At 38.2% G+C, this 25,442-nt stretch overlaps 1 protein-coding gene and 1 pseudogene across 1 annotated transcript; one reads left to right on the forward strand and one right to left on the reverse strand.

Moving 5' to 3' along the window:
• Positions 1-405: 405 nt before the first annotated feature.
• POLI (DNA polymerase iota) lies at positions 406-24,832 on the reverse strand. The gene is made up of 10 exons (XM_066246937.1): positions 24,697-24,832; positions 23,277-23,399; positions 21,199-21,363; positions 18,083-18,235; positions 15,567-15,803; positions 14,094-14,272; positions 13,206-13,297; positions 10,302-10,432; positions 5,097-5,302; positions 406-2,762 (listed from the first exon to the last, which is right to left on the reverse strand). The coding sequence occupies exons 1-10, from the start codon at positions 24,773-24,775 to the stop codon at positions 1,944-1,946; spliced, it is 2,184 nt and encodes a 727-aa protein (XP_066103034.1). The 5' UTR covers positions 24,776-24,832; the 3' UTR covers positions 406-1,943.
• Positions 5,691-10,174, forward strand: LOC136315170 (nuclear pore complex protein Nup107 pseudogene; annotated as a pseudogene).
• Positions 24,833-25,442: the final 610 nt, after the last annotated feature.

Here is a 25,442-nt window from a genome sequence, read left to right on the forward strand (position 1 = left end):
TTACATTTTGAAAGAAGTATTTTTTAATTAATTATTCTGTATTTATTGGTGAAACTGATTAATACAAGTAGAATATAGGCAAGCCTGATGTTTTTACTTTCCCCTTGGGGTTGCTATTTACATCATAGCCAATGATTACGGCAGGGGTCCCCAAACTATGGCCCCGCAGGCTGCATGCAGCCCCCTGAGGCCATTTATCCGGCCCCCACCGCACTTACAGAAGAGGCACCTCTTTCATTGGTGGTCAGTGAGAGGAGCATAGTTCCCATTGAAATACTGGTCAGTTTGTTGATTTAAATGTACTTGTTCTTTATTTTAAATATTGTATTTGTTCCCGTTTTGTTTTTTTACTTTAAAATAAGATATGTGCAGTGTGCATAGGGATTTGTTCATAGTTTTTTTTATAGTCCGGCCCTCCAACGGTCTGAGGGACAGTGAACTGGCCCCCTGTGTAAGAAGTTTGGGGACCCCTGGATTACGGCATCTGCCAGCCTTTCTGCGGCACGTAACCTGCAGCACTAACTACAGACAGGTGTCTGAAGGCTCAAACTTCACAGCATACACTTTAAAACTACTTAGAAACAAAATTAATCTTTAGATATATTATTTTCTATTTGGATTGCATAGAATGGGCATATTCAGTAACTGATAAAACCCCTGAAGAAATTTTCACGAGATGGGTCTTTCCATAACTGTGCTTACATTTCTTTTAGAAAGTGGGGGTGTTGTATATCCTTAATCCCCCAAAGCATGTCACTCTGTAAAATCCCGTTTTCTACTTGCATTATTCACTTTAAACATACTTGTTTAGCCCGTGAAGACGTTTGGAGCCAGACAACTCAATATAAGTCATGGTGACGGGACTCTGGCAGGGCAGTGGCCTGGAGCTGTTTCCTTCATAATTCAATTTAATCTGACCAATTCGATCTGGATAGCTTTCCCTACTGCAAACGACTTGGGGATAGGGAGTTAAGGATTGTTAATTATTACTGTCCAACACGGCTTCTGACCCGTCTGTGGCACAGTTTCTGAGTCCCAGCTGAGCCACAGCTGGGTAACAGGGCGCCCTCGGCTCTGCTGAGGCGCGACACGCAGGACTGGTGCTCACCACCTTCATATAGCTGGCACTGAGTCTCCTCATCTTTTAAATGAGGGCAGACCAAAAATGTACTCACTGCCTATAACATAACACTGTCTGAATTATATATGTTATTTTCTACCTCATTTTTGAGGGCAGACCATTTTTAGCTCACTTTTAGTGGTGATAAAGTATGGAAGTTAAAATCAATAAATAGTTGTAATCAGTTATTCAACTGATCAGTACTGAATTGCTTTAAGCAATTTCTTTGAATGAGTTATCAATGAATACTGATAGTCTTTTTGTCTTTTTTAAGTGGGAGGGAGATAGTGAGCAGACTCCCACATGTGCCTGGACCAGGATCCACCTGGCAACCCCCACGGGGCTGATGCTCTGATGCTGGAATCAAGTGAGCTATCCTAAGCGCCTGAGGCCAACACTCTAACCAATGATTCACTGGCTGTGGGAGGGGAAGAGGGAGATTAGGGGAAGGGGGAAAGGAAGAGAAACAGATGGTCCCTTCTCATGTGTATCCTGACCAGGGATTGAACCCAGAACGTACATATGCGAGACCAATACTCTACTCACTGAGCCAACAAGTCAGGGCCAAGATTTTTTTTTATTAAAAGCAATATAAAGTAGTTTTAAAAATATGAGGAAAATAGTGTTTTAAATTATTTGTTTTAAATCTTTTATACTTTGTGCCAGAATTTACTTCCCACAACTATTCTTGCTCTATGTAGAACATTTTATATTGGATTGCTACATTATTAAATATCTATCAGTGTTTAATTTAGATGAGCTTATGAATTGCTAATCTGAGCACAGCAGTCCTTGCTTTTCTAGACCTTTTCTGTGGGCATGCTCACTTATGTACAGCGTGGAAATCTGACCCTGTTCTCTTCCAGTCAGCCAACAGCTCTTTTTGTACCTCTTCTGGTAGTGCACGGAAAACCTCAGGATCAACATCAGAAGGAAAAGTGATCTCAGCAGCAGAATCTTGCTCTCTATTTTCTGCAAGTCCTTCATGGTGAGACACAGCTGCTGTCGGCTGCTTATGGCTGTCTGTAGTGTGAGTTTTAGAGAAAAGCTGCTCACTCTGTAAATTTGGAAATGAATGGAAAACAGATACAGCTGGGTTTGTATTTGAAGAGTGGAATCTTTGAGATCCTTTAGGCCCTTGACTTATTTGTTCATCTTTCAATCTATTGTCTGAACAATGTGAAGGATCCTTTGGACCAGATAGATAAGAGGAACTACTGCTATTTAGGCCTGAGGTTCCAGGTTGACAGGGAGATAAAGAGGGTATCTCTTTTCTCTTAGATAAATGAGCTCTGGGATTTGAGGGACTATCTTGCATCTGTTTTGGAGAAAAGAAAGATAATATTCCTCTAGAGGCATGTAATGGATAACTCGAACTTCCTTTCCCTTGAACTTTTTCTCTAGATTTTCCAGCAAGGATTTCTTCTTGAATATCTACTGGAAGCTGCCGAAAGACTTCTTGGTCAATACCCTCAGGAAATGAGCAGAGTGGGACTTCATCGCTGTCTTTTTCTTCAGAAAAATCCGTGGTGTCTAATGGAGACTCCCCAGTTCTTATACTTTCAATTCTTCCAGCTGGCAGAAAATCCCAATTTGTTTCCTTGTCTTTGGAAAAATCCTCCATATGAGTAGCTTTCATTTTCTAGAACACAAGAATAAATAATAATTTAGATATCTAATATCTTTAATATTTATGCTGCTGTAGTGTGACTGTACCTATTATCTGACCAACAGGCTTCTATCCTACACAGTAACTTCAGTCCTTTTGGCCAAACACCTAGAGATGATTAATCCACCACAATTAGTCACACTATTGTGTGGATCTTGACTCACTATTCCAGGAAGAGGTTTCCTTCCGAGATAACACTGAGTCAGAAGGTAGGTTTGCATATAGAGACCTGGAAAGGATCTTAACAAACATGTATTGAAACTTCCAGTTCTGTGAATAAAAGAATGAAGACCTAGAGAAGTAAATGATTCACCCAGGGATATCTAAATATTTAAATATACATGTATAAATAGATTTATTCAGATGTATGCATAGAGCACCAAGGACTAGTTTTCTAAAAATCCCTATTCTAAACTGTATCATTTAACAGAAAGGAAAAAAAAAAAAACATCTCTGATAAAAATCCAATGTCTTTATTAAGATATAACAAATTTTTATAAAATTAAATTTATTGGGGTAACATTAGTTAATAAAATCATATAGGTTTCAAGTGTACATTTCTATGATGTTCATCACCCAAAGTCAAATAAATCTTCTATCACCATCTATACGCTCACAAAAATTAGGGGATATTTCTAAATGAATATGAAGTGATTAAAAAAAAGCATTTGATTTTTAAAAAATTAAACAAGAACATCAGAAAAGCAAATGACAAGTCAAAGAAAGTTGTTAGATTATGCAAATGAGATGCCAAACCAACTTTTATTTCATTGGTGAAAATGCATGATACAAAAGGCTGGAAGTACTGGAGTGTCTGCCCGTTCTCCGATCCCCGAAGTTTCATGAGCAGTGTATTTGACTCCCTTTACTCTTTATCACCCCTTTTATATACACATAGAATAACAATTTAAAAACACCTTCCATTTTATTTGCATAGTGTTTATGTAAAAATTTTCACTTAAATTTCCAACTAATTTTAAGCACCATAAAAATGTATACACAAATATAACTCGAGAAATGTAAACACAATGACTTCAAAGAATTAAAAGAAGAGAGTCGGGCACTGTATTTATTGAGCACTTACTGTGAGCCAGACACATACCAGCAACTGTCACTTAAACATAACCCCCACCCCCACATTAAATGAAAGACCTTCCATTCTCATTCTACACATTTAAAAAGTAAAAAATCAACATCTTTTAAAACTTCAGTTAATAAACAGAATAAAATTAGTTTAGAGAAAAAAAGTAATTTGAAGAGGGTACTAATTTATTTCTATAATACAACTATAATATTCTCATTTTAAACTTAAATGTAAATAATACTAAAAGTATACTGACCGATTAAACAAAAAATAAAGAAAATAATAAAAACACTTTAAGAGTTAATTGTAGGAGCCTGACCAGGCGGTGGCGGCGCAGTGGATAGAGCGTCGAACTGGGATGCAGAGGACCCAGGTTCAAGACCCTGAAGTCGCCAACTTGAGCGCGGGCTCATCTGGTTTGAGCAAGGCTCACCAGCTTGAGCCCAAGGTCGCTGGCTCGAGCAAGGGGATACTCGGTCTGCTGGAGCCCCTCACTCAAGGCACATATGAGAAAGCAACCAATGAACAACTAAGGTGCCGCAACAAAGAACTGATGCTTCTCATTTTTCTCCCTTCCTGTCTGTCCCTATCTGTCCTTCTTTCTGTCTCTCTCTGTCACTGTCACAAAAAAAAAGAGTTAATTGTAGGAATGGATAATTTAGTAAAAGATAATTCTTTTAAAAAACATCTCACATTTAGTACATTGAGGTTAGCCAAATGGCTACATACAGGGTTTTGTTTTATTTGCCTGAAAATATGACTGACCTTAGCCTCTCTATTGCCACTCTCTTATTTCTACAACTGTAAAATAAGTAGTCATATTCCATCAATATTGCCATCAGAATTCAATTTAATTTCAAAACCAAGAAAATTTAAGTAACAATATACTGAGGAAGGTCCTGGTTGTATAAATTAACGAACAAGAAGATATGATTTCTAGTATCTGAAAATATTCTCCTATTTATGAACTAATGATCATATTCCTTTATACGGTTATAAAATATTTCAACACTTCCAAAACAGAATCTCTATAACAGTTTTCTCTTTTATCCAGTGTTTATGTTTTCGATTACAGTACAATACAATATACGTAAGGCTAGTATGTATAGATATTACATACATGTCAGTCATTCAAGAAATATAACCCAAAAAAACCTCTAAATTATATCAGTTAAATACAAACTGAGATGTGTAGTTTTCAGATTCAGTAACAATGTACTTACAGAACTGTGCTTGCCAGAGCATGAGGTTGTTGATAATGATGGTGTTAGATAATAGTCGATGGTCCCTTTCTTAGCGGTACTCGATGCTTTAAGGTTGCAGAAGCAGACACTTAAAAGGGTGAGATGAAATGGCATCTTCACATTCACCATGTTTCGAAAAAGTTTCATAAGTATATCAACCATTGGGGTCATCGCATTATAACTTCCTAAATAAAATGTTTAAGAAGACAGTATTTAAACACATTATACAATAATTAATATTAAGAGCTTAATCTAATTTAATTCCTAAATAGATATCATTGGGACATCTTGACAGTATATATGAAAGTGGGACATCTCAACATTATGACTAAATGCCAAATGAGTAACAGTTTTCAGAAGATTTGAAATATGGGATATCTGGTTATGATACAGTGGTGACATCAGAAAAATCTCTCCATTAAACTAAAATAAAACTCAACAAAATTGTCAAAAGCAACCAATGTGAGGATTTGGAAGTGAACCAAAGGCAAACAAGTGAGAAGTCCTGATTTATGCAAAGCTACTAGCACACGCGTAAGAAAGGGGAGGAGAGCCTATTGCCTGCGGTTGTCTATGCCTCCCTTCACACGGCCTGGCCTGTACAGTTCTTCCAGGGCAAGGCTGCCTACGAAAGCCCGCAGCTCTGAAGAAAGAACAGGTCTGATGGAAGCAGAGGGCAAAATGTCACACCCAGCAACGCTGCCAGTAAAATGAACAAACAGGGTAGGAAATCAATGGAGAAGTGCCCCCGCTCTCCAGCCTGACACCACAGTTGCAGTGGGGTGAAGGAAAGATCAGTGGACCAGCCATAAATATGTAACCAGTAGATCTGGAAATGGAAAAAACCACAGAAGGACTAGATAAACTGTCCTCACTACCCCAGCTGACTGGGGGGGCTGCATGCCCATGGAAGGAGGGGGCAGAGGGGACCCAAGCTCTCCACATACAGCCCTGACTACAATGGAGATGCAATAGGGCCAAGCAAAACTATAAAAGCCAAGGCAGACCTGAAAGGGCCTAAATGTTTTAAATGCTTTCCAACCCATGCACATATCTGCTGACAGAAGGTGGAAGCCTTCCAGGCTCCAGCATATGAGCAAAATCTTTGACTAATCAGTGGGTAACCACTAAACTATGCAGACATGGGCATAACGTCCTATGAAGATAAAATTAAAAATTTCAATTTAAATTTAGATTAAAAATGCCGAGCAGAAAAATAAGGGCAATACAGCATAAGAAAGGTATATTCCACAGTTTAAGTCTGGCAAAGTACAGGAAAAGAAGAAAGAAAGAAAGGAAGAAAGGAAGGAAGGAAGGAAGGAAGGAAGGAAGGAAGGAAGGAAGGAAGGAAGGAAGGAAGGAAGGAAAGGAGAGAGAGAGAGAGAGAAAGAGAGAGACAGAGAGAAAGAGAGAGAGAAAGAGTGAGAAAGAGAGAGAGAGAGAGAGAAAGAAAGAAAGAAAGAAAGAAAGAAAGAAAGAGAAAGAAAGAAAGAAAGAAAGAAAGAAAGAAAGAAAGAAAGAAAGAAAGAAAGAAAACCCTATGAATAAAAATTTTATATTGCTACAATGTATTATAGTCTTTTCAACAAATTCTGCTGGAACAAATGGATACCCACATGCAAAAGAATGAATTAATGCCTGACCTGTGGTGGTGCCGTAAAGAGTCAACCTGGAGGCCCTGGCCGGTCAACCTGGAGGCCCTGGCCGGTTGGCTCAGTGGTAGAGTGTCGGCCTGGCGTGCAGAAGTCCCGGGTTCGATTCCCGGCCAGGGCACACAGGAGAAGCGCCCATCTGCTACTCCACCCCTCCCCCTCTCCTTCCTCTCTGTCTCTCTTCCCCTCCCGCAGCCAAGGCTCCATTGGAGCAAAGATGGCCCGGGCGCTGGGGATGGCTCCTTGGCCTCTGCCCCAGGCGCTAGAGTGGCTCTGGTCGCAACAGAGCGATGCCCCAGAGGGGCAGAGCATAACCCCCTGGTGGGCAGAGCTTCGCCCCTGGTGGGCGTGCTGGGTGGATCCCGGTGGGGCACATGCGGGAGTCTGACTGTCTCTCCCCATTTCCAGCTTCAGAAAAATACAAAAAAAAAAAAAAAAGAGTCAACCTGGAATGCTGAGGTTGCCAGTTCGAGACCCCAGGCTTGCACCTATGAGAAGCAACAACTACGAGTTGATGTTTTCCTGCCCCTCCCCACCTCTTGTCTCTAAAATCAATAAATAAAATCTTTGAGAAAAAAAAAATGAACTAGGACCTTATACTGCATTACTCAAAGTGGATCTAAGTTTAAAACTTTAAAATTTCTAGAAGAAAACATAGGAGGAAATATCTGTGACCTCTGAATTAGGCAAATAATTTTTAGATTTAACACCAAAAAGAAACACATAAAAGAAAATACAATCACAATGAAATACCATTAAATAGCCATAAGAAGGATTATCTTAAAAGAAACTAACAATACTAAATGTCAGTAAGAATATAAAAAAGTTGAAATGCTTCTACATTGTTGGTGAGAATATAAATTATTATACCCACTTTGGAAAAAATCTGGCAGTGTCTTACAATCTAGTCCAACAGTTCCAGTCCTTATAAACTATGTAACAAAAGTGCATATCCATCCAATGACTTGCCAGTATCATTTTTCATAATAGCCAAAAAAATGGAAACAATCTAAATGCTCATAAAGAAGTTATCTCTTGCCTGACCAAGCACTGGCACAGTGGACAGAGCATCAACCTGGGATGTTGAGGACGCAGGTTCAAAACACCAAGGTCGCCAGCTTGAGCGCGGGCTCACCAGCTTGAGTGCAGGGTCGCCAGCTTGAGTGCGGGATCATAGACATGACCCCATGGTCACTGGTTTGAGCGCAAAGGTCTCTGGCTTGAACAAGGGGTCACTCACTCTGTTGGAACCCCCCAGTCAAAGCACATAAGAAAGCAATCAATGAACATCTAAGTTGCTGCAACAAAGAATTGATGCTTCTCATCTCTCTCCCCTCCTGTCTGTCACTCTTGCTCACTCACTCTCTTGCATAAAAATAAAAATATAAAGACATACATACAGTTCTTAATAAATAAGAAACATACTAATCTTGTAGCATTTTATACCTGTCATTTGCCTCAAGACTTAGCTGTTGCCTAGTACGCATTCTTTCTGGAAGGTGTTACGAGTTTGAGCAGCGCCACCGTGGCCTGGAGCTGGTAAAGACGCAGATCTGGATACTGCTACTATAACAAAAACTATAGTTGAAAATATTCGAAGGAAAGATAATGGTGAATTCAACCATCATGACCTGGCCCCAGCTCTAGATACTGGCACTAGTGAGGATGACCATTTAAAATTTGATATAACAGACTGGTTGGTATTTGACCCAGCACAGAGAGAGGGTAGAAGCTTTAAAATAAGGCAATGAGATAATGAGACACTTCTTGGCATCAAACAAGCATGAAGTTGCAAAAGAAGTATTTGTGAAAATTCCTCAGAATTCCATAGCAGAAGTCTCTAACCAGTGAGAAGAACAAAGACTGGAAAGTCCACTTCCTCTGGAAGATGACAGTGCTGTCAGAGAACATCTGTGCATCAGACCGTATCTGGAAGCCCATGAAACCTTTAACAAGTGCTTTCAGCATATGGATTCAGCTCCACAAAAACCTAGTTTGATACCTCAACCAACTTTTACTGAGAAAATGGCTCATGAACACAAAGAGAACAAATATGAAATGGATTATGTATTTGGAAAGGACGTTTCGGATGCCCTCACTGAAGATGTGAAGGAGAAAATGTATACTGTCTTGTTTGTTGACGGAGGCTGGATGGCGGTGTCAGGATGGAGAGGATGCTGAAGAAGATTATGAAAGAATGCATCAAATGGTGTTACTGAGACAGCTGTCTGCCAATGCTGTGCTTTCTCCTTCACACCACATCGCATAGTACTGGTCAGCATCAGGAATGCCTGCAGTTAGCAGATACGGTATTTTCTATATCTGGTATTTTCTAAGGAAGAAGTAAGGAAATTGCTACAGAAGTTAAGAGAATCCTCTCTTATGCTCCTAGACCAGGGACCTGATCCATTAGGATATGAAATTCAAGTTATAATTCATCTACTTGTTGTAAGCTCACTAATTTCCATGATAAATGGAGTATTTTGTAAAATATGCCTATTTGGGGTTTTTTTCTTTTGCATTGTCATGGGGAGAAATGCTTTTAAAATTTAGACATTTGAATTTTGTACATTTCAGAATATTAAGGTTTCACTGAAATTTTAGTGTATCCCTGTTTATTAATAAAATTATATAAAAATTAAAAAATGTTTTCTAGGCCCTGGCTGGTTGGCTCAGTGGTAGAGTGTTAGCCTGGCGTGCAGAAGTCCTGGGTTCGATTCCCGGCCAGGGCACACAGGAGAAGCGCCCATCTGCTTCTCCACCCCTCCCCCTCTCCTTCCTCTCTGTCTCTCTCTTCCCCTCCCGCAGCCGAGGCTCCATTGGAGCAAAGATGGCCCAGGCGCTGGGGATGGCTCCTTGGCCTCTGCCCCAGGCGCTAGAGTGGCTCTGGTTGCAACAGAGCGACGGCCCGGAGGGGCAGAGCATCACCCCCTGGTGGGCAGAGCGTCGCCCCCTGGTGGGCGTGCCAGGTAGATCCCGGTGGGGCGCATGCGGGAGTCTGTCTGACTGTCTCTCCCCGTTTCCAGCTTCAGAAAAATACCCCCCCCCCAAAAAAAATGTTTTCTAGAGAAAATTTCTGATATAATAAAGCAGGGTCGGGAACCTATGGCTCGTGAGCCAGATGTGGCTTTTGATGGCTGCATCTGGCTTGCAGACAAATCGTTAATAAAAAAATGTTAAAAATATAAAACATTCTCATGTATTACAATCCATTAATTCCCTACCGCTCATGTTCATGGTTGCGGGTGGCTGGAGCCAATCACAGCTGTCCTCCGGGACAACACCAAATTTTTATTGGATAATGCGTAAGGTACATGGGTCGTTGTATGGCTCTCACAGAATTACATTTTAAAATATGTGGCATTCATGGCTCTCTCAGCCAAAAAAGGTTACCGACCCCTGTAATAAAGGGATTTAATAGCTCACTAACTCTCTATGAAGACCCTAAATCTATGGATCATATTTCTAATTCAAAGTTTGCTGTTTTAAGAATCCAACCTGCCAATTAAATTGTTAGAAAATTAGCCCATACCTGTCCCTAGTCTCTGAATTATGTGGGATGGAATAGGGCACTGACGACTCTCACGGCTCCCATGCTTCCCAGATGAATACCGACGGATTATTAATCTCATTGTATGTGGCTTCCTCCCATCCTGGCTTACTCTAGAAATAAAGAGAAAGGGTAAACAAGCAATTTAAAAAATTACCTAAAGATTTTTTAAAAACTGTCTGATATGCTTAATTTATCTAAAGGTGCTAGATTTAGTATAACAATTATAAATATAGGTGATGATTAGACAGTAAGCAATAAAGGTCCCTGAATAGCCCATATAAATTTTGCAAATTATATGCACTACTGAAATGTTAAGTGTAAGGCTCTCAGGCCTTGCTCAGAATTGAGTGCTACCAGAAAAGGAACAGAAATAAAACATAATTATAATAAATCATTTTATAATCCAAGTCCCAAACATAACTAAAAGCAAAATATTAAAATCAGCAGGCAATGAAAGAAACTGAACTATTCACTAACATGAAAAGTAACACTTTTAAATAGTTTTTAAAAATATAAGATTACAAAAAGAAAAAAAATGAGATTATTTTTGTCAAAAAGCACTCCCCAAATAGATTCAAGAGAGCATGTAATAATATTACCACTGTGTGGCGCAGTAGAGCAGTAACTTAAAAGATCTACATATAGTACACTACATTTAGGAAGGTAAGTACTTATACATACATCTTAAAAAGTGTCACATCCAAATGGTCTTGTTTTGGGGATCAAAAATAAAAGTTTTAATGATATAGAAAATTCACTTACAGAGTATAAAATCTAATTAGACAAAATGCACACATCATTAAAGAATAACATTTTCCTTTTTAAATGTATGGCAATGCATTAAAATCACAATATACAATACAGATATTGTACACTGTTAAACATACTCAAACTTAAGATTTTGAATTAGGAAATTTAGATATTTGTAGTAAATAATTTTTCCTCTATTGCATTATCACAAAATTTCTTGATTGCTGCTTTACTAAAATAATAGATATTTTAATAATAAATAATTCCTATAAATATGTTATTAGTTTAAGTATCTTCCAGTTGAACCTGTTCTAGTAAGTCATTATGCAATTCAAAGACAATGATTTGGTTTCTAAAACTAATTAAGACATACAAGAAAAAGGTTATATTCTAAGCAATCTTAAACTATCATCTAGAAATTGGATTAAATATTAGATGATTTTATACCTTTTATATACATACAGTATAATCATATACTCTAAAAGGAAAATATATTCACATACAATTATTTTTTTTGCCAGTCACTTAAGTATTATACCTCAATCACTGAAATAAAGAGGCCATAGTATAGAAAGGGAATGGCAAGAGATGAGAATAAATGATTAATAGTTGGTATTTCAAAGGTTTAGAGAGCACCTAGTCTCATCTCGAGGTTGTTTCTTCAAGTAAGAGTACCTATAACATTTATAATTCCTATGATATTTCTATGTACAGAACTATTTCCAATGGCCAGGCTTTTTGTAGTAGTCTTATATTTCGTTAAAGCAAAGCACATGACCCAATTTCATAAGCATATTCACGGGCCAAGCCTGAGTCATATCACTGGAGCTGGGTCATATAGTCTGCCCCACTTGCACAAAGCAAATGTTGAGCACATGGCTTTTCTCAAGATATGAGAACCACACTGCACGTGACGCAAAGGAAATTTCACTTCATCCGTTTTCTGATAGTAGAGTCATCCAAAACCCCTTTTCTCTAGGCAGTTAATTATCCAGGCATCATTACAGAAGCACACCTACTCAAAACTGTTAGACCCCTGATACCCCATTTTTAGAAATCACAGAAATGAGAGGAAAAGAGATAATACTCTTCTGTAGAATATTAGGAATAGATATTAGGCAAAGAAGCATCAGAAAGGTACATGTCTTGTTACACTTATGCTATGCTACTTGTGTGTTATGAATTTCTTCATGGTTCAGACTCACAAGGCAAAAGACACAGGAGATGCAAGTAAATGGGCAGACGGCTGAAACTCTTAGGCGGAATCAGCCCCGAGAAACTGCGCCACTGCATATTTATTGAGTTCCAAAGGCCATAGCTCAGCAGATAACACAAGAAAGTTACACAAGCCTTTTTCCCATCCGTTCCATCCGCAACCCTGCACGTCTATTGTTTCTGTCATGAACAAGGACACAAGAAGAGTCAGAGTCCCAGAGCTTATTAATCATAAAGGACATCTGGTTCTTGGAGGCATTCCTCCAAGAATCCTGCGTACTTGCATTCAAGTAACCCAGGCCAGTCTCCTGTTATGGCTAATATACTCCCAGATCTCTTGTCTCCAGGTAACCCTGCTCTGCAGTTAACTGCCGTTTATATTGGGGCAGGGTCATCTCCTTCACTTGTGTACTCATAATCCCAGTTCACATCTTCATGTACTTTCAGAACAGTAACCCTGCACATGGCCACAATCACTCTGACTGCTCACACACAGCCCCATTTAGCTCTTCTTTTGTCTGACTCCATTTTCTTTCATGTAGTCTAGAACAAAGGAGACATAAGGTTTTTCCTGCTTTCTCCATCGTTGTTGCTCTTAATAACCACCTATTTTCAACCACATTTGTAGATATAAGGATTCTAGAGAACCATAATACCCCTTTGGTTAATTAGCAGCAGCTTAAGATCCACACTATAACCACAGTGTTACTAAAAACCAAAAAACTAGATGGAATAAATTTAGTTAAGAGCATCTATTACCTTTGCAACAGTTTATAACGTAGAGAAAGTCAGTGATAAATGACCTATCTTTACACTGTTTAATCTCCAGTTAATTTGTAAATTCCAAGACAGAATATCAAATATTCGTTCCATATACAATATACAGAATATATAGGATATGGCAAAATGGAAAATCACCTGTTCAACAGACTAGCAAGTAATTCTTCGATCTTACTTTTAACTTCGACTTCTGATGAACATTTTTTAAGTGAATCTTCTTCACTAAAGGACTAACAAAGAAGCACAAATAAGGATTATTGTAAACCCAAATAAGCACATCCAATTACCAGTGTACACATCAAATAAATCAACACATTCTTTACTAACTTACCTCTTGTGCTTAGTTTGAACCATTTAGTTTAGTTTTGTATTAACTCTTTTTATCTGCAAGTTATTGTACTCCACTAGAAAGCGCACTGGAAGCCAAGAAATTATGAAGTTCTAGTAGCAAGCCCAAGCTTCCCTGTATGATTACAACAAGGCTCTTACTCTCCCAAGACTGGAATTTAACGCTGGGCACGTTATTAACCTCTCTAATGTACAGTATATCCATCTTATAAAAAGAACGGGAAGGAGAGAAGGAGAGAGAAAGGGTACGAACAAACAATAGAACTTCCTACCTTGAAGGTTTGTGAAAATTAAATGGGCAAATGTAATCAAGTACTTGGTAAAGTGCCTGTCACATAGAAAAAAATCAGTCAATGTGAACTGGGTGACTATAACTTTCTCCATTTCCTAAATCATTACTCTAAAAACAAGACTTTTAAAAAATTAAAATATTTTGCCTCATATATGTAACATAGACTATTTAATCAAAGTGGCTAACTTGAGGTTTAAAAACTAATTCTTAGACTCAATTTAAGAATATTTATTAATCTATTATAATAAATTAGTCTTCTCATAGGAAAGAGATCGTGTACTAACCTAATAAGCAAAGTAGAATAGTGAAAACACAGCAGCAAACCAGAAATCTTTATCTCAAGTAATGTGACAGCAGAACGCAATTCAAACCCCATTCCCATGAACCTGTGGCGGTCCTGAGGGTGTGACAGGAGAGTGATCCTCTCCGAAGCTGAGCTTCTGGAGGCGCTGAGCAACAGAAAGTCCCAACTCCTTTTCTAACGCTTTGGATGGAAAGGTTTGAAGATCACGCACACTACTGATACCCAGTGCTTCAAGGCGTTTGGCAGTTTTGTAGCCGATACCTAAACAAAAAGACGTGCACAGGGTGTTACAATAGCTTTTCTCCTTAAAGTAAAGCCAATTAAAATATTATCAATACTATTTCAATCATATCTTTAAATTCTATAATTAACGACTTTTTAAAAATTTTTTAATTAATTTATTTTTTATTATTAATCTTTAGAGAGGTGAGAGAGAGAGAGAGAGAGAGAGAGAGAGAGAGAGAGAGAAGGGGAAGGGAGGAGCAGGAAGCATCAACTCCCATATGTGCCTTGACCAGGCAAGCCCAGGGTTTTGAACCAGCGACCTCAGCGTTCTAGGTCGACGCTTTATCCACTGCGCCACCACAGGCCAGGCTAAATTCTATAATTAATATTTGTTTTTTGCTGAAACTTTACTGAAAATTAAGTTGTTCTTCTGCTCAAAGCCTGTGACTTATATGAACCACTATGAAAACCTAACAGCACTAATATACCTAATATAATAATTATAGGGACAACCAAAAACTTCTGTCTTGATCAAATGAAATTTTTGCTCAGTGGTAGAGCAGTGGACCGGCATGTGGATGTCCTGGGTTCTATTCCCAGTCAGGGCACACAGGAGAAGCGCCCATCTGCTTCTCCACCCAGGTTCACCCAGAAAGCTATGACTGGACTACCTAAGGAGGACAACACAGTGTATGACACAGTTTGGAATCACATAAACATGGGTTAAAAATGTGAAGTTATGCCATCTACAGGTTCACTTTCACTTGTCTCAGAAATTCACTCCCATAGAATTCTTCTATAATATCTTCATCTCCAGCAATACCACAAAAGTAGAGTTTAACATGGCCATTATTGATGGTCTATAAAAACATAAGTACTTCATCTTCAGCGATACAAACTTGCCCCATGACCTGACTAGATCACTGAATCCTTCAAGAAAATGTTTCCACAACTTTAAAAACTTCACCTAAATGCTTTGAAAGGACTCTTGTAGTCTTAATATTTTATATATAATCTCAAAATAGAATTAGTAAAAGACCACTTCCCCTCTTTAAATGCAATGTACGGTATACAAGTATGAACCAGGAATTGGAAATGAAGGACTATATGCTTCCAGGTTATAATTACTTTATCATATTCAAACTATACAAAGTAAATAAAACTAGAAAAATACTTTTATATATTTCCTAAACAGATTACCTCCAGAAAACATTAGGTTTTTGGTTTTCTCCAAGAGCCAAGTACATAGGCTCTAAAAATGAATTACATGTATCTATATTTTTTTAATTAAAAAAATAAAATATATACTTTTTAAATATATTTGTCTTACCAGGCATTTCTTTTACGTGGTTCAAACTGTGAATGAGATCCTGAGAACTTTCAGGTAATAAGACTGTTTGTTGGTTTGGTTTAAAGATGCCAGAAACTAATTTTGCCAGTAATTTATTGGAAGCAACTCCAGCACAGCCAGTGAGACCCAGCTGGTTGTACATGGCTTCCCGCATCTCTGCTGCTACCTGAGATCCAACGAGTAGTCTGATGTGCCCGACGTCATGCAAGTTTACAGCTACAAAAACAGCGAAGTCGTTAAAAGTCCACAAAATATTTTAATTTCCTTTTTTTGACAAATGAGTTTTAAAAGGATACAGGGTTTATTTAATCTATACTTAATACCCCCAACAGTACTATACTGCCACCCACTCAACCTATTTTGTCCTTTACAGGAATTCTATAACTACAGGAAGTGAATTCCAAGGGCCTGTGATACAGAACACACAGGAGTGCTTAATGATGAACAGATTATAAAAATTGATCTCTCATAAAAAAATTCCTACTGATATTAGTAAAACTTTTATTCATGTTTACCTGTAAATAAGCATAAAAGTATTACATTAATAATAAAGCCAACATTACAGCTCTAAAAATCTGAATCTAAACTTTATGCACTAGCTGTGTGAAATGATTTTAATTCTGAACATATTTAAGAGATCTGTTATGAAAAGTGTAGGGAAATTTTCTAGAAACATTTTCTTAGGTGTGAAAATGGTATTAGTTACATGAAACAATCCTTATCCTCGGGAGTATTTACAAATGAAGTGTCACACCTGCAATTTATTTTCAAATGGTTCATCAGTCAACCAATTAATAATAAAAATAAAGGGCAACATAAAGCAAATGTGGAAAAACAGTAACAACGGGTCTATCTACAAGGAAGGTATAATAAGTGTCATTGTATTATTCTGTCAAATTTTCTGTAGGTTTAAAAAATTTTAATAAAATCTTGTGGGGAGGAGGAAGAATTAATTCATGAAGAATTAGACATTTACCTTTTAGGATATAACAATCTAGCTCTCAGTACTATGTTCAAAGTCTGAGTTTGCTTTAAAAATTACATAGAAACATATTTGGAACGTTCGTCTTTGTGACAAGAGACCACAGGTATAAAAGACAGAAAAGGCTTCATGTGTTCTGGAAGAGAACTGCAACTCTCCACTTTCTTTAACGTCAGGGAGGTGGAGAACCAGATGGGAGATGGATCACCAGCTCTCAGAAAAGGGGGATACGAGGAAGCACATGCTGAACCCTAGAAGCAAGACGGTCAAGTAAGTCTGACACAGAGCAGAGCGGCTTTCTCTGTGGCATGATGTGGCAGTCACCAGCAGAGACACAAGATGCTTCAAAGTCTAATTTAAATAGTCACTGAAGTTTAGGGCAGCTTATTTTCAGATGTAAATATCCCTGGAAATACCATCAGTCATTTATTCTTTAATACGAGAAGAAGAACCATTCTGGGTTTTTTTTTCCCTAAGGGTATATTTATTAACTAATTAACTTATTTATTGTTTTACTGGGTTGACAAGGTTCGCCAAACCATACAGGTTTCAAGTGTGCAACTCAATATAACACGCAACACTTCATGATGCCCCCAAACCATTCTGCTTTCATGCTAAGAGTTGGTAAAGACTATCTGAACTAATTAAATAGGAACTTGCAGCAGATGGCAGGTGGGCCCGAGCAAGCTTCCACAAGGGTTCACTAGGGAAGTCAGGGGCCAACACGAGGTTCCGGGGAGTAGAAGCAAGAAGCAACCAAGGCAACATTTTCCTTAAAGATAGTTTTAAAGGCTGGGCCCTGGCCGGTTGGCTCAGCGGTAGAGCGTCGGCCTAGCGTGCGGAGGACCCGGGTTCGATTCCTGGCCAGGGCACATAGGAGAAGCGCCCATTTGCTTCTCCACCCCTCCGCCGCGCTTTCCTCTCTGTCTCTCTCTTCCCCTCCCGCAGCCAAGGCTCCATTGGAGCAAAGATGGCCCGGGCGCTGGGCATGGCTCTGTGGCCTCTGCCTCAGGCGCTAGAGTGGCTCTGGTCGCAATATGGCGACGCCCAGGATGGGCAGAGCATCGCCCCCTGGGGGGCAGAGCACCGCCCCTGGTGGGCGTGCCGGGTGGATCCCGGTCGGGCGCATGCGGGAGTCTGTCTGACTGTCTCTCCCTGTTTCCAGCTTCAGAAAAATGAAAAAAAAAAATTAAAAAAAAAAAAAAAAAAAAAAAAAGATAGTTTTAAAGGAATCACACACTATTCTGAAAAGCATATGACCAAGCTAACTCCTGTAACTTACAGATGACCTAAAAGGGTATGACACTGAAAAATGTACACAGACTGTCAGAGAAATGAAAACTGAGAGAGCACGGAGCGACACGAGCAACCCCGGTTTCAGTCCTCTCAGACAGATCACGGGAATGTGGCTGCAGCGCCAACAAAAGCCACCAAGTTTTCAAGTCAATTAACTCAGAACATTCAGAAATGTATGTACTTTAAAATGACTAAATGGAACAAAGCAGTCACTCACACTGATTATTGTATACATGACCCGACACAGTCAGGGCTGAAAGTTCATCACTTTGCAGCTGCTGCAGTCTCTTCTCAACCATTTCTGTTAGATCCACAAAATTTTCATCAAATCCAAGTCTCTCGACAACCGGACTAAATTCCTCCAACAACTCTAAATTTAAATAATATTGGAGCACAGATGTAACTGAAGTTATCACTAGAATAAATTTATTTTATGTTTACATCAAATATGTTGTTAAAGGTTTTACATATATTCACAGTTCCACATTTTTTCTGAAGTACATTTTGAGTAAAAGCAATATTTTTCTAACAAAATAAGTGTGAAAGTGATATTCCCTGGGCAGATACTCATAGTAATATGTTCAGCTTAATCTGCTATACTTATAATTTCTATATCTCTAATACACAAAATATCAATGCATATAGTTAATTATGATCGTAAAGCAGTGGGTTAAAGAATAAACTGTCTGCCTAGAAAAGTAAAAACAATAATATATTGTAGCTATATTTTCCAAAGGAGTTTTTAAAGGCAAAAAATCCAAAATCTACCATTTCCAGTGATTAGTGAGGCAAAAATAGAACTCACTTTGTTTTTAAAATGCACCAAAATTCAAAGTTTTAATTAGTCATTCCCCAGCTCATTCCTTCAGGGCAGAAATGAACCATGATTTACATGTATTTGAACATTGGTCTCTAGCACAATACCTAGTCCTTAAGTCAAATGTTTACCAAATTGAATCTCTTCCTGTTCAGAGCTACACATATATATATGTGTGTGTGGAAGAAGGGTGTGTGCTATTGTTTTAGACATATAGAAAAATGTGATATACTTTTTTTTTATCTTAACTTTTGCTCACTCAACAAGGTATCAAAAGGACTATCAGTTTTCTTTGTGTGTGAGAGAGAGAAAGAGAGAGAGAGAGACAGAGAGACAGATAGGGACAGAAGGAAGGGAGAGAGATGAGAAACATCAATTCTTCATTGTGGCTCCTTAGTTGTTCATTGATTGCTTTCTCATATGTGCCTTGATCAGGGGGCTACAGCAGACCAAGTGACCCCTTGCTCAAGCCAGTAACCTTGGGCTCACGCTGGTGAGGTGTGCTCAAACCAGATGAGCCCGCGTTCAAGCTGGTGACCTCAGGGTTTCGAGCCTGGGTCCTCTGTGTCCCAATTCGACGCTCTATCCACTGTGCCACCGCCTGGTCAGGCTCAATATTCATTTTAGGATTAAGACTAATAATAACTTTGAAATCACTGAGGAAAAATTTCATTTCTCCCTGAATCACCTACTGATACCAGCTGGATGGCAGAAAATATTTACTGTTTTTTCAAAATCTTTCCAATTTGAGAATATTTAACACTCTCATATATAATAGTGATACGCTGGGACAAACTCAAGTGCAACATACAGCAGTACATACTCAAAATTTTAAATGCAAATTACCTTTGATCTAGCAATTAACCTCTAGGATTCCAAATGAAAATGTCTACTGAAGCATATATTAGTAAGAGCAAAAAGTTGGTAACAGCCTAATAATCCATTACTATCAGGGAAACCATAAAGTTTATCATTTAAAACAAGACAATTTTGAATAAAAGGAGCTGCTATCAATAATTAAGCAGGGACGTTAGGCATAAAGTGGGACAAACTATCTTCTTATCACGAGAGGACTGGATAAATAAGTACAGAATGAAATGTAACGGAATGCTGCAGGCATTGAAGAGTGAGGAGCTCTACGGATGACAGGAAAGGTCACCAAGAACAATGACAAGATGTGCAACTCTATGTATCATATAACCTCTCTGTGTGCAAGAAAAATTAACTTCCTAATATTCAGATGCATACAATTTTGCATAGATGTACAAGTGCTATTTTGGGAGTATAGTCTTGTCTTCTCTGCACGGCTGTCCTTTCTTCTCCCTTCCTTCCATTTCAACACCATCTCTTCCCCTCCAGAAGGTAACTAATATTAAAAACTCGGTACATATCCTCGTTTCTCTTCCTGTTCATAGCTGCACATATACATATATGCGGGGGAAGGGTGTATGCTAGTTTTATATATATGGAAAACTATGATATACTTTGTTTATCTTAACTTTTGCTCACTCAACAACAAGGTATATATTTATGAGTCAAACATACAGTACCAATGCATTCTTTTTAATAGCTATTTAATATTCCATTGCAGGGGAAATCTTTTTTTTTTTAGCCATTCTCATCCTGATGAGCACCTGTTTTCAGTCCATGTTTACCAATTATGAACCATGCTACAATACACACTATGTACATATGTCCTTGTAATTTTATTTAAATTCCCAGAGTTAAGGGGATTAAGGAATGTAACACTTATCTTTAACTCTAAAAAAATGTTTCAATTGCTTTTTAAAAAGGCTGTAATATTTTGTTTCTACTTATTCTCACATTATTTTTTTACAAGTATGATGGATATAAAGTAATACCTTGCTAATTCAAATTTCCTTAGACAATGATTTTGAGCATTTTTTTTTCCCCAGGAATTTGTTAGACATTGTGTTTGCTCTTTTTTGTCAATAGCCTATTCATATTCTTTGTCCATTTTTCTTGAGTTTTTTTTCTTAATTTCTTAGTGCTTTGAGTATTATATTTAACCCTTTCTTCTGAAAACTGCTACAAATAATAAAAGAACAGAGACCAGAAGCAAAAAGAGATGAATATAAAGCTAGTTTTTAACAAATTGATTTTTAATTATGTTAAACATTACAGAAGTCTCTCCCAACTAACATAAATGTATTAGAATATAGCATATTTCTTCATAATTCATTTAAATTTAAAATTATAAGTATTTGGCTTTCTTTAGTATATCTTGCCATTTTCTCACTCTTGAGTTTTGTTTACATTTTTTTCCTCATAGTTACATGACACCAGCCATGAGAGATTTCAAACTCCTTCCAATTTTACCTTTTTGTCAACATTGCTTATATATAGTCACCTTCATATAAATTTTGGGCAAGATCCAAAATAAAGTTATTAGCAAAAAGGAACTGACTTACTTTACACTTATTAAAAGACTCATGTAATGAATAAGCATCCTGTAGAAAAGTTAACGCTCAAACAGTATTGCCTATAAGCTGTACCTGTAACCTTATATGACATCTCTCTGTAACGAGTCAAGTCTTCTCCATTAACTAACACCAGCTGGGGACATTTTTCTTTTGCATCTCTAACACTCATAAGTTTCTTTACTCCAAGTTTCCTAGCTTCATAGTTGCAGGTAACCACCAAATATTTCTGCTGAACCCCTACAAAAAATAAATATTTTATGAGAAAACTGAGCAGAATAAAAAAAAAATCTTCAAATATAATTTACTATCAATATTATAACTGTAAATTGTAATGCAATCTGTATGGATAAAAATAAACAGCTCTCTATCTCAGTTAATAAGTATAGCTTCCATTCACCAAAGTTCTATAAAGTAAAATTTAACAGAAGTTATCACAAATCAGTAGATTCTATGGAGTCTTCAGCAAAACAACACAAACAAAATCATTATTGAATTGTGTTCAGACAATACAAAACCAGATTAATGTATACTGAATTAACTCTTATAACTCTATGTATAACTCTAGGCCATGTTTTACCAAAAAATAAAAGTAGATAAAAAAAATTGAGTACAATTAAATACTGCTTGCTGGTAGAAAAACTCAGCTTATCTTCTGAGTAACCGTCCAATGAATATAAAGCAATGTTCTGTTACAAGTGCCAACCTACAGCAAATTTCAGGGATCTCCTGATAAACGTTCTCATTATTGAACTATTCTTCCTAGGCATCTGAAGAACAGACTAGATAGTGAGGCGGCATTCTCAGCCCCTTCCTTCTCAAAATGATTAAATTATGATCTACAGATGATATAAAAGTTCTAGTTTACTGGTGGCTTAAGTTTGCTAAAATTTGCTTTTCTCTTTACATAAGTCTACTTGTTTACCACTATAAAAGTAATGCTCATCTAAAATATGTAAAACACAAACATGTAGAAAAAAGTGATGTCTAATCCTCTAATGTAAGAAATTTGTTTCTAAAAATTTAATATAAACAAGACAAAGATTTCATATATATATAAATTTCTGACATTAAATTATGCCAACAAATAGAATCACTGCTCAACAATATTCATTAGTGCACTACATAGAAATTTAGATTGATAACTAAAAAAATATTTTTAAATGCAGAATTATATGGATTCACCACTATATGTCACCAGCCGAAGTTATGTAGTCATATATCTGTTGAGTATAAATGAACAAGTATTTTGCATTCTTCTAGAAAGTTTCAGCATCACATCTCTCATCTCCCACAATCATTTATTCCTAAGTTTTAACTAGACAATGTCTTTTTACTAAGCATCTACAGCGCACCATGTTACGTTACTAACCGAAGTGCCTTCAGGAGAAAACCTAGGTCCCCTAACCCTGATTTCTTTACACCCTTAGGAAAGTTGTTGAAAGATCCTACACTGACTTTGACATACCACAACCTTTGTTCTTTATTAAATCAACTAGGCTAGATTGAATTAGGATTCATCAAAACCAAACTAGGCGCAAGAGGGTAGCAGCAAGTGAACCATAACTGCTCTTTATTCTTATACTAAAAGATAAGTCCTTACCATATTTATCAAAGAAAGTTTTGTAAATTCACATTTCAATTTTCAATAATAAAAATACTAAAACAAGCCAATATATTAAAAGTAAACCCTCAAAGTAAAATTTCTCTTTGCCTTTTATTTAAAAAAAATATATTTTTTTTTTATGGAATGCTTGCTCTATATGCCTTAATATTTAGAGTTCTGTTCAAAATCCTGTTTTTTCAGATCTTACACAAATTAAGAGTTAATTTCAGAAAGGGGGGATGATAGATAAAAAATTCTATTAAAATGTAAAAGATACGAGGATTTTAAGATTTCAAACATTGAGAAAAAGACAATTTATTATGGTCCTTCTGTTCATCTATTGTCTATACAACTTGTGTCAAATTCACCATTTATTAAACGAGGCTTATAAGGTTTACACCTGGTAGTGAAGCCAAGGTTCTGTTCTATGAAACACCTTCAGAACTGCTTCCAAAATCTTTCCTATGATGGTTAATACACCAGAATACAATAAACATGAGTGCTAACCCTATTATACAATGAAAATATTATCAATGTCCATAATTACCTAAAGGTTTGCCCTTCAGTTCTGGATTAGAGATCATTTCTACTTGTGCATAAAAGCAATCCAGATCCAAGTGTGCTATGACTCTGGATGAAGAACTTCCTCCTGGTACCATTTGCTCATGAACTGGCACACACAATATGCAAAAGAATACAAAAAAATATTCAGGCTGCTTATCATTTCTGAGCAATTGGCAGTTCCTTAAAACATGGTAACAGAAAAAAAGAATGCAGAGTGATTTCAAGTTTTTTTTTCTGGATTTTTATGTGAACATCTAAAAAATGACAGACATGAGCGCAACTGCATCAACAGTCAGGCCTTCAGTTCTGTTTACTTAGAATTTCTTTGTGCACGGCTATTTTTCTCAAGTAATTAATTTGAGGGGAAAAAACTCTTGATCAGTAATGGAAGATCACGGAAGTAGTCCTCTCATTTGGAAGGTCAGAGAAAAACTTAGGGTAATCAAAAGAGGCAGAAGAGTTTAAACATTAATTTTAACCAACTTAAAAATTATTCTAAGTGGCATGTCCTTAAATTTTAAAAATTCAGAAATACAAAACTGCAAAAGACAGAACCTATTGGTTCCAGTGGGCCATATTTAACTCCCATATGAGATCAGGATTATCCAGTTCGGTGCTGGATCCCGAATAACCTATAACAGTGCCTGGCATATAATAAACTACTAATAAATGCTCCCTAAATTGAAAGAATGAGTAAATGCTTCTTGGATTTTAAGAAGTAGCTAGCTCATGTCATGGGGAATTGGTGGGGGACGGGAAGAGACAAGAGGAAGATGAGATTCCAGTTGTTAACATCAGTTTAAAAGGAAAATTAAATGCACTGTGATCTTCTGGTTTGGATCCTGGAACAGGAAAAAATGACAGTGGAATAAAATTGGTAAAATGTGACTAAAGCTTGTCTTCTAACAGTATTTCTTAGTTTTGCTCACGGTGATATAACCTATTAACATAAGGAAAAACTCTGTAACTTCTGTAAATCTAAAAATTATTCCTAAATTTAAAAGTTTATAAAAGGGTGAGGGTCGTGGAAGGATAGCCCAGGACTCTGCGGGTTTGGGGGATACAAGGTACAGCCGAGGCTGGAAGAGGGTCACCGGAGAGGCGATCACCGCGCACGTGCCTCCTCGCGGTTCCCCGGGACTGAAGCCGGGGCCCACCCTTCAACCCCCTACAACATGGCCCTCCATTCTGCACCCTCGACTAACAACCTGACGCGCCCACCCTACTATTGCTACTAAGCGAAGCCACCCCGCTCGGGGGTCTAAGCCAGAAAACACCATGCAGCGAAGGGCAGTCCTCTTGGCAGAGCCAAGAGACGAAAGGAACCAAGCGGGGCGGGGACAGTCGCACCCCAACGGCCGCCGCCACCGCCCCGGGCGTCCGCCCGCCCCGCCCTTATTTACAACAAGGGAGGCTGCCAGGCTCCTCGGGCCGCAGCGCACGCCGCGAGCCGCCAGACACCCCCGCCTCGGCGCGTTCCATAGCCCCAGCCGCGTGCGCTTCCAGGTCGCGGCCGTCTTCCGCCTCGGGCTCCACCCCCAACCTCCCCGCGGTGGCCAACCGCAGCGCAGCTTCCGGCCGCTTCCGCCCCTTCTCCAGGGAAACGTGGGCTGACCACCCACCGCCGCTCGCGCCTGCGCAGTCCGGGCCCACTAACTTATTGCCCGATGGAAGCGCGGCCGGGGAAACGTCTACATCTGCATGCGGATGTTTCCTCCTGCCCGGTCGAAGCTAGAAGTGGAGGGTTACCATCGCAAACAGCTCTTTTTTTTTCTTGAAGTCTTCGGTGTTACTGCTCCCTGTCTTTACCCGGAGGCCAGCCAGTTTTTCGAGTCAGTTGTTAGCAAAATTACTCACTGTTGGGCACTGAACGATTTCCGGCGATATGGGTGGAGAAAGGTTATGGTTAAGGTTAAGGTTCTTATGGTTAAGAACTCAGCGGTCATGTACCCTAAATGGGTTGCAAGTATGTTAAAGTTACTGCATTTTGTTTGCTGTTTGATGCAAAGAGACTATACCACATTGGACCCTTTTATTTTTCATTACCTAAACTGAAGAGAATTTTAATACATGAGGTTTGGAGACAGATAAAATCTCTAATCCAAACCCATCAACTTGCTATGGTGACTTTGAGCATGTTTTGTAACTA

This window comes from Saccopteryx bilineata, chromosome 11 (genome assembly GCF_036850765.1).
Source record: "Saccopteryx bilineata isolate mSacBil1 chromosome 11, mSacBil1_pri_phased_curated, whole genome shotgun sequence".
NCBI lineage: Eukaryota > Metazoa > Chordata > Mammalia > Chiroptera > Emballonuridae > Saccopteryx > Saccopteryx bilineata.